Raw genomic sequence first — 8,417 nt, 5'->3', positions numbered from 1 at the left:
AACTTGTAAACCATACGCATTTTTAGAAACTCAGGATGCATTCAGTGTATGTAAAAAGTGACTTCTAAAGCAGCCTGATGATGACGTACTATCCAGCTGTCAACCGAAGCCTTTAAAAAGCCACGTGAGCACAACGCACGTCCTTCCGACGAACTCCAGCCCAGTCCAACCAGAGGAGCGGGATGAAACGAACAGTCAACAATGGGCATGGTAAGGCAAAGATGGCCAAACATTTCGCTACGTGGGCTGAAATTGTCAAGTTGAAAAGTAGTACTTGAAGCCCCCAAGTACCAGTTTTTCTGTTCATTAAAAATGTAAAAGTAAAATTAGTTTACATTTTAATAAGCTACGAATGCAATATATGAATGAAATTGGCAAAGTAGTCCTATTCCTGAAAAACTGGTTTCTCTAAATCATATCAAATCAATCCAAAAAATGACTTGAAAGAAAGTTTGTCTCATTTTTGTCCAGAAAGACAATCTTGTAATGCTAGAACTGGACATGGATCATTTCGTCTTTAGAAAAGCTTGATGGATGGGTGTGTCCAAGTTTGCGCTTGACTAAAAGTTGATCAGTGTTTGTGGTCCTACTTACATTTATTTAAGTGGAAGCAAAAATATGATTAAATAAATGAAAATTGCTTTTTTGAAGAAGATTTTAATATGTCCTATTAAAAATATTAGCTACTCTACAATTGAAATTAAAATGTTTCCAAACATGTTACTCTTTCTAAACTACCTCATCCCAAAGAAATATTTAACTTTTTACTATTTAAAAGCCTGTGTGCTTGCATAGCTCCCATCTATAAGGAGACAAAATACAGACAATTTGGGTTGATAAGCAATGGCTCAACAACTGAATTTTCAATGGGACATATTTCTGTAAAATGTTTGCATAGCTTGGTTATTTTAAGCTAATTTAAGGAACTAAAATGAAAATATGAAATTTCAGAAAATGTCACAGGAATTTGTTAAATAAATTAGAAAATTCAAAATTTGAGCCGATCTAGATTTTAAAAAATACAAAACAAATGACAAATATCAGTGCAGGTGTTGTTTTTGGTATCTGGCAGTTTTAATCAGAAATCAGTTGTGGGAAAAACTAAACTTTTGTTTCCCAAATTTAGTTTGTTTTAAAATGAAACATTTATATCTGAGCAGTGTTTTTTGAGTTTACAAGTGCAGTCTTTTTAAAATTATACCTAAAGACAGGGAAATGTCTTTCTCACACCGAGACAGTCTCTTTTGTGCACTGTTAAATTAAATCAAATTTGACTGATATTACTATATGCTGGTAGTGCTACATGCTCTAATGTATATTTTTTTGTATCAACAGGATTCAGTCCATCGTCAAAGCCTGAAGATCCAGCGTTCTTGCAACTGAATGCACAAGCTTTTCAGTATTGCCTATTTAACGTGCAAAAACCCACCAGTCCCAAATGGACCATTGCTGCAAAAAGAGACTTGCAGAACTTTATGAACTTGGACTCTGTGTCTGCCATTGAATTAAAACATGTTAGGAAGGCTCTAACATCTGAAGATGATCTGGAACTGAATGTGGTAGATATTGAATCCAGATCCGAGAGTCTGCCTAAGCACCTGGCTCAGTCTTGTGATCTTTCTCATACTGGGAGTCAAAGTCCCCCAGAAGTCCCAGTGGATGAATATCACTACTTCACACACAATATTAAAGTGGGTGGAGAAGAGAAGATTCTGGTGACATTTTCTGAATCGGTCCATCACTTCTACTGCCAATTGGACAGAAATTTGACCATGTTGGAAAAACTCCGGAAAATTGTTGCACTACTACCTGCCAATCATCAGAGCTCAGATTGTCCACTTGGACTTAATAGCATTTGCTTAGCCAAGTATACTGATGATCAGTGGTACAGAGGTCTAATAGTAGAAAGATCCCCAAATCTCAAGGTGCACTTTGTTGACTATGGGGACACCCTTGCTGTTCTTGACACTGATATTTGCCCCTTGCCTCCTGAAGCAAGTATCGCCAGGTCTGTTCCTGTTCAAGCTGTTCCACTCGGGCTGTTCAATGTTCCTGCAGATGTATCACTGGAAATCAACGAGTGGTTTGCCAACCATGCTGTGGGGAACAATTTCACCATTTCAGTAGCAGCAAAAGGGAAGAAGGGGAAGCTGTTGGTTGAACTGTTTGATGGATCACTAAATGTAAATGCCTTGGTCAAGGAGAAGGTGACAAAAATGAGACGACCAATGATGACTGTTGTGTTTCCTGACGATGAAGTCTCTGTCTCAAAAAAGACTACTTTGCCAAATGAGGATCATTCCCTACCTGAACTCACCAGATCATCAATATTAAAGAACAACACTGGCCCAGAAATGCAGGAAAACAAGGAAATGTGTCCCACATATGCCTCATCACCAAAGGCGGAGCAAGTGAAGGATTTGGACATCATTCTTAAGAACAATAAAAGCAGGACGGAGACTTTAAATCATAGCTTCTACAGCAACTTAGAAATGACTCAGTTTTCATCCCACAATCACCCAAAGCAAAATGCAGAGGGTTACATGTACAACTGGTCAAATATTTCCCAAAACATGGCTGTGGATGCATATGCTTCTTGTATTTCAGGCCCACATTACTTCTGGTGTCAGCATGCCAACACAGAAGACCTTGACAAACTGTCATGTCTTGCTAATGAGGTTGCAAAGGCACAAGACGTAATTTCGCCTGAGCATCTTAAACCTGGTGTTCCCTGCCTTGCTCTGTTTTCAGAAGACAACAAATGGCACAGAGCTCAAGTAACTGAGAACTCAGACGAAACAGTCCATGTCTTGTTTGTTGATTATGGCAATGAATGTGATGTTGAGAAAAAAGATGTAAGATTGCTGTCTCAAAACCTGCTAGAGATGGCTCCTCAGGCTTTTCTGTGTCGTTTGGATGGCTTTATGGAGTCCAGTGGCTTTTGGGATAATGAGGTCTACGATGACTTCTACAATCTCATAGTTGACAAACCACTTAAAGTGACAGTTGTGGCCGGAGGAGATTATTCAGAGAATGGTGTTCCCCAACACACAGTAACCATAGAATGTGACAAGATTGTAGTTAACAAGGTCATTCAGAAATACTGGAGGTCATTTTCTGGAGAACATTCTGGAAATATTGTGGCAAAAGATTTTCAAGCCAGCAACAGCAGGGATCATCTTGGGCCCTCCAAAGAAAAAACAAGTACTTTCACGTACAAGCAGCCAGAAGTGTTCAAAACTAAAACCGAAATGGTGTACGCGTCCTGCATTGCAGAGCCAAAATTCTTCTGGTGTCAGTTTGCCAACACAGAGGATTTATGTGAAGTGTCCCAGCTAGCCCAGGAAGCTGGTAAGGCACAGCAGGATGTGACATTCCTTCAAAGTCTTGGACCAGGGAGCCATTGTCTTGCTTTGTTTCCTGATGACAAGCTGTGGTACAGAGCGATGGTAGTCCAGAAAGACAACAGAACGGTACATGTCCTGTTTGTGGACTATGGAAACGAGTCAGACGTCGACATCCAAGACACAAGACCTTTGCCTCAGAATCTTCTGGAGAAGGTACCCCAGGCCTTTCTTTGTCGTTTGATTGGATTTGATGAGTCTAAAGGCTCCTGGGATGACCAAGCTTATGACTTCTTCTACAAGCTTTTGGTTGATAAACCCCTTAAACTGACTGTGTTCAGTGCAGAGAGCCATTCAGAGATGCCAGTTCCTCAGTATGCAGTGGAAGTTGAATGTGAGTTGGTATCCATAAATGCATCACTGCAACATTACTGGAAACCATTTACAGAAGAATGTGCTGTGACAGAGTACCTTTAGACAATCAGCTGCTCACAAGGCAGTCCAACTCAAACATTCCTCCAGTTTGTGTCTTACCAGTCTTAGCGGAATGAAGCATATCCAGAAGTATGATGGTTTTGTATTAATCTTTTGATGACCCTAGTTTCCTTAGGTGTCAGTGTGTCTGCCCAGAAGATCTGAAAGAGTTGTGACTTGCAGTCACATCGTCGTCCAATAAGAGACTTGTATATGCCTCTGAGGATTCGTCATTCCTATTTCTTCTTGTCTGTTAAAATTTGTACAAAACCAAATAAAGATGTTCATGAGCAAATTAATTGAAAAGCCTATGATTGCAATTTTTTTTTCTGTTGACAGACCTCGGATTTCATTCTGTAATTGGTCTCAATAGATTTATTTGCTTTCTGTAGAAAATTGAAAGCTAAAAGATATAGTTCTGACAATTTGAAAGGTAAAAAAAAGTTTCTTTAGTTATTTAATTAAGCAAAGTGGTCTACGGATTGAAAATGTTGCTATATATAGTACAGACCAAAAGTTTGGACACACCTTTCTAATTCAATGGGTTTTCTTTATTTTCATGACTATTTATAAGGCAAGAAATCCCACTTATTAACCTGACAGGACACACCTATGAAGTGAAAACCATTTCAGGTGACGACCTCTTGAAGGTCATCAAGAAAATGCAGAGTGTGTGCAAAGCAGTAATCACAGCAAAAGGTTGCTACTTTGAAGAAACTAGAATATAAGGGGTATTTTCAGTTGTTTTACACTTTTTTGTTTAGTGCATATTTCCACGTGTGTTATTCATAGTTTTGATGCCTTCAGTATGAATCTACAATGTCAATAGTCATGAAAATAAAGGAAACTCGTTGAATTAAAAGGTGTGTCCAAACCTTTGGTCTGTATTGTATATACTGTACATATATACATACAGAGAGAGAGAATTAATGTAGAAGAAGGTGCTTTGATCATTTGAAATTTCTGACCTGCAATTTCTGACTAATGTTCTCTAACTTCCCAAACCTTCACTGGATGATTATATTTGCATAGACATTGAAGTACCCACAAGTGGGCTTCATTTATGTGGCTTCTAGAGTAAATTTTTTTGCATTATAGTGGGTGTCAGAGTAAAGGAAGCTAAATACTTTTTTCTTTTTGCAAGGTTATCATTTTTTCTATCCCTTTGTCTCACTTTTATTGGTCCGTCATAAAACCAAATGTATAAAAACTAAGAAACGAACTTATTTTTGCTACTTTCTCACAGCAATATGTGACAAAAATATTAGCACACTGATAAGCAGCACAAAGGTTGAACCTTTCTCCACAAGTAAAAATGTCTAAACCTATACATTTTCTCCCAATTTCACATGTTTTAATGTAGGCAGTCCTATACTGTAAATCACTTAAAAGCGTCTGTCTTCATTTCAGGCGCTTGACGCGTTTCAAATGCGCCGTGTTTCCTCTGGTCTGTCCAGCAGGTGGCACTATCCCCTTTCTCGTGCTCAGGTGAAGACTCCGCCATTTTGAATTCAGAATCCGTTGCTGGGCAACTCCAGAAAAATGACAGAGCTGCACCAAATCGTAGCAGCGGGAGATTATGAGAAGGTGAAGGAGATGCTGAAGAATCCGAAATGTAATCCCAATAACAAGGACGTCGACTGGAGCTACAAAACCCCTCTGCACTGGGCAGCAGCTAATGGTGGGCGCTTTAGAAGGAACTTCACCTTCTACCTCCATGTCTTTTCTTCCTGCTGTCTCAAGTTACATTTGTCCTTGTTCTCTCTACGTACAACGGAATAATTGACTCTTCTAGTTCTTTTCTCTTTTTCATGAAATGTATATAAAGATATCTTTTGTAGTCTAAAGCTTGTCTTTTGTCTTGTCAACTTTAGTTGCATGGTAAACCCCTATTGTTTTGCTTTAAGATCTCAACCTATTAAAAGAGAAACTATGCCTAGCACCTCAAGATGAAGACTGCCCAGGCATAACAATATGACCACTAACAGGTGAAGTGAAATGTTAGAGATGCAGTATACATTAGATTTTTGTTAGTATGTTAGCAGTACACTATTGAACATTTTATAGATATATAAGTATATTTAACTGGGGAACGTTTTTGTTTGTCCTTCACAAGCATTAAATATCACAGTGCATCCCAAAAGTATTCAGACACATCCTGATGTTGTTTTAAGAGTAAAAGAAAATATGAGTTGCTGTGAATACTCTGAATCCACTGTAGGACGGACCATCAAGCGGGTAAATTATGTATTTGATTGCAGATAAATCAATATTTGAGATGCAGGAATGTTAAAGACTCTTATTTTACTGACTGGCAGCAAGACAACCCAACGTTTTCCTTTGTTTCCCTTGGATATTAGAGTTTAAACATAATTTATTATGTTGCATAATAATAGTTTCACCTAACATGTCAGACGTTGAGTTTAACTTTGCCACAGTAAATGTGCATCTTGGAGTAGTCTTTCATGCAATCGCTGTTAATGCTTTTTGCTACTTGGTGGTTCTGCTTGAAAACAAGTTCAAATATATTTGAAGCTCTCAAGATAGTTTTAATTCCAACTACAACCTTCAAACTGGCTTGCCTACAACTAAGCAACTGTTTACAACTGTAGTACAGTACCTTTTTCTCTGTTTTTTATTCACATATTAGAAAAAAAGTGCAGCAGGAATGACTAAATGAAAAACAAAACTACAGTATTAGATTAATCACTGCACTCAAACTAACACCCAAAATAGTCTAACACTCAAAATAGTTAATGAAAAGGGTTTCATATTTTGTGCTACTGCTTGTTATATAGGAACTGAATTTGGTTATTAATGTGGACAATAGTATCCGTCACTTTCGTGTTGCATTTACGTCCTTCACAGACAGGTCATCATTTTATGCTACAATGGTTTTGATTTCAAGGGTAATTTTAATGCTAAGATAACTTTATTCTTTATTTACACTGACAAAAAATGGTTCTTAGTGGAGAATTTTGCCCTTTATTTAAATTAAAAATGATATGGAATTACTTTAATCTATTTAAATTGTACTCTAAAACCTGTCCAAATGAGGCAGTCCAGTGTATTAAATACAGAAAGGTTTAAGAAAAGGATAACAATATCAGCCTGTAAGGTTATCCTGCGTTCTAGCTTTGTCCACATAAAGCAGGAGTGTCAAACTCCAGTCCTCGAGGGCCGCTGTCCTGCAACCTTTAGATGTGCCTCTGCTGCACCACACCTGAATGGAATAATTAGGTCATTAGCAAGGCTCTGGAGAACTGATCTACACAAGGAGGAGGCAATTAAGTCATTTCATTCCAGTGTTTTGTACCTGTGGCACATCTAAAAACTGCAGGACACCGGCCCTTGAGGACTGGAGTTTGACACCCCTGACATAAAGGATAAAGTGTGGTTTAATGTTTTCTAATTCCTACAAATGTCTTGCTTCCATTTTATTTAACCAATATCGCTTCTCCAGCGGCTTGTGGAGTCATGAGATTCACCATAAAAATGTATCAGTTTGTGTTTACTAGACCAGATTTAAACCTGTGCGACAGACTGGCGACCTGTCCAGGTGTACCTCGCCTCTCGCCTGGAACGTTAGAGATAGACACCAGCACCCTTCCTGACCCCACTAGGAACAAGGGTGTTAGAAAATGGATGGATGGATTTAAACCTGTTTTTTTTTTTATTCTATGTTTTAGAAAACTCTGTATTGCATTTTTTTTCTCAGGAGATACAGACATTGTCAAGATGCTGTTAGAGAACGGAGCCAATCCTTGTTTGAAGACAGCGCACGGATGGACCCCTGCCCACTATGCTGCAGAGTCCGGTCATCTGTCCACGCTGCGGATCCTGCACACCTTCCATGCACCAATGGACAAAGAGGACTGCTGTGGAGACAAACCAATAAGATTAGCCGAAATATACGGAAAAGAAGACTGTGTTCGATTCCTTCAAAAGTACGAAACAAAGCCCAATTTTCACCTATTTTTCCTTTATTACGAACAACCTTTACAAAAGTTTCTGATTTAATGTTACAAATCTTTTTAATATGTTGCAGAGCAGAGCTTGAGTGCCGAGACTTCCGTGAGAAAATAGCTCAAGAAGATATTGCAAACGACTCAGATGAGGAGTGGTTACAGCAAAGCAAAGATTACGAAGAAGACATTGCTTTTAGAACCAGGAGGAAAACTAAGACTAGACTCAAGTCTAAAACATCATTTTGGCATACAGGTTGAGTCTTTTGCTCCATTTCTCTTCAAATATACCAACTAAAACTTGAATAATTCAATGTGACTCTGATCACAGCTGGTATTTGTGTAAGCTGAGTTAACTCATTAAAACCTAAAGGTGCATACAGAACAAGTTCATGCAAAAGGTAACACAAAGAGGCTAAAAATAATTAACTATACACTTATAATTTTACTAATAATATTAATAAACAATCACATTAAAAAGATATGGAAGTCGAGAGTGAACGTTTTCAGCATGTGCTTTCTCCCAGTGGTTTTCTCAAGAAAACCATTTCTGATCCAATCATCTCGTGATCTCGAGATGATCACGAGACGACTGGTGTGTGTTAAACCTGATTCCATCCTTCAAATACATGCC

At 38.3% G+C, this 8,417-nt stretch overlaps 2 protein-coding genes across 2 annotated transcripts; both read left to right on the top strand.

The window, feature by feature from the left end:
• Window positions 1–159: 159 nt before the first annotated feature.
• LOC111612189 (tudor domain-containing protein 6-like) lies at window positions 160–4,117 on the top strand. Its single transcript, XM_023352483.1, has 2 exons — window positions 160–210; window positions 1,336–4,117. The coding sequence occupies exons 1-2, from the start codon at window positions 183–185 to the stop codon at window positions 3,819–3,821; spliced, it is 2,514 nt and encodes an 837-aa protein (XP_023208251.1). The 5' UTR covers window positions 160–182; the 3' UTR covers window positions 3,822–4,117.
• Window positions 4,118–5,351: 1,234 nt separating this feature from the next.
• Window positions 5,352–8,105, top strand: LOC102237858 (ankyrin repeat domain-containing protein 66). The gene is made up of 3 exons (XM_014468848.2): window positions 5,352–5,499; window positions 7,537–7,765; window positions 7,867–8,105. Exons 1-3 carry the CDS (start codon window positions 5,361–5,363, stop codon window positions 8,042–8,044), a joined length of 546 nt encoding a protein of 181 aa, XP_014324334.1. The 5' UTR covers window positions 5,352–5,360; the 3' UTR covers window positions 8,045–8,105.
• Window positions 8,106–8,417: the final 312 nt, after the last annotated feature.

This window comes from Xiphophorus maculatus, chromosome 19 (assembly GCF_002775205.1).
Source record: "Xiphophorus maculatus strain JP 163 A chromosome 19, X_maculatus-5.0-male, whole genome shotgun sequence".
Taxonomy (NCBI): Eukaryota; Metazoa; Chordata; class Actinopteri; order Cyprinodontiformes; family Poeciliidae; genus Xiphophorus; species Xiphophorus maculatus.
Note: the sequence above shows the minus strand (reverse complement) of the source record. Positions and strands in the feature narration are given on the sequence as shown.

Bases quoted from the DNA above. Each gene is read 5' to 3' on its own strand.
- LOC102237858 (XM_014468848.2), top strand. From the start codon at position 5,361: ATGACAGAGCTGCACCAAATCGTAGCAGCGGGAGATTATGAGAAGGTG. The intron at 5,500-7,536 runs GTGGGCGCTTTA...TTTTTTTCTCAG, and splicing joins GCACTGGGCAGCAGCTAATG to GAGATACAGACATTGTCAAG. The intron at 7,766-7,866 runs GTACGAAACAAA...AATATGTTGCAG, and splicing joins TGTGTTCGATTCCTTCAAAA to AGCAGAGCTTGAGTGCCGAG.
- LOC111612189 (XM_023352483.1), top strand. From the start codon at position 183: ATGAAACGAACAGTCAACAATGGGCATG. The intron at 211-1,335 runs GTAAGGCAAAGA...TTGTATCAACAG, and splicing joins AACAGTCAACAATGGGCATG to GATTCAGTCCATCGTCAAAG.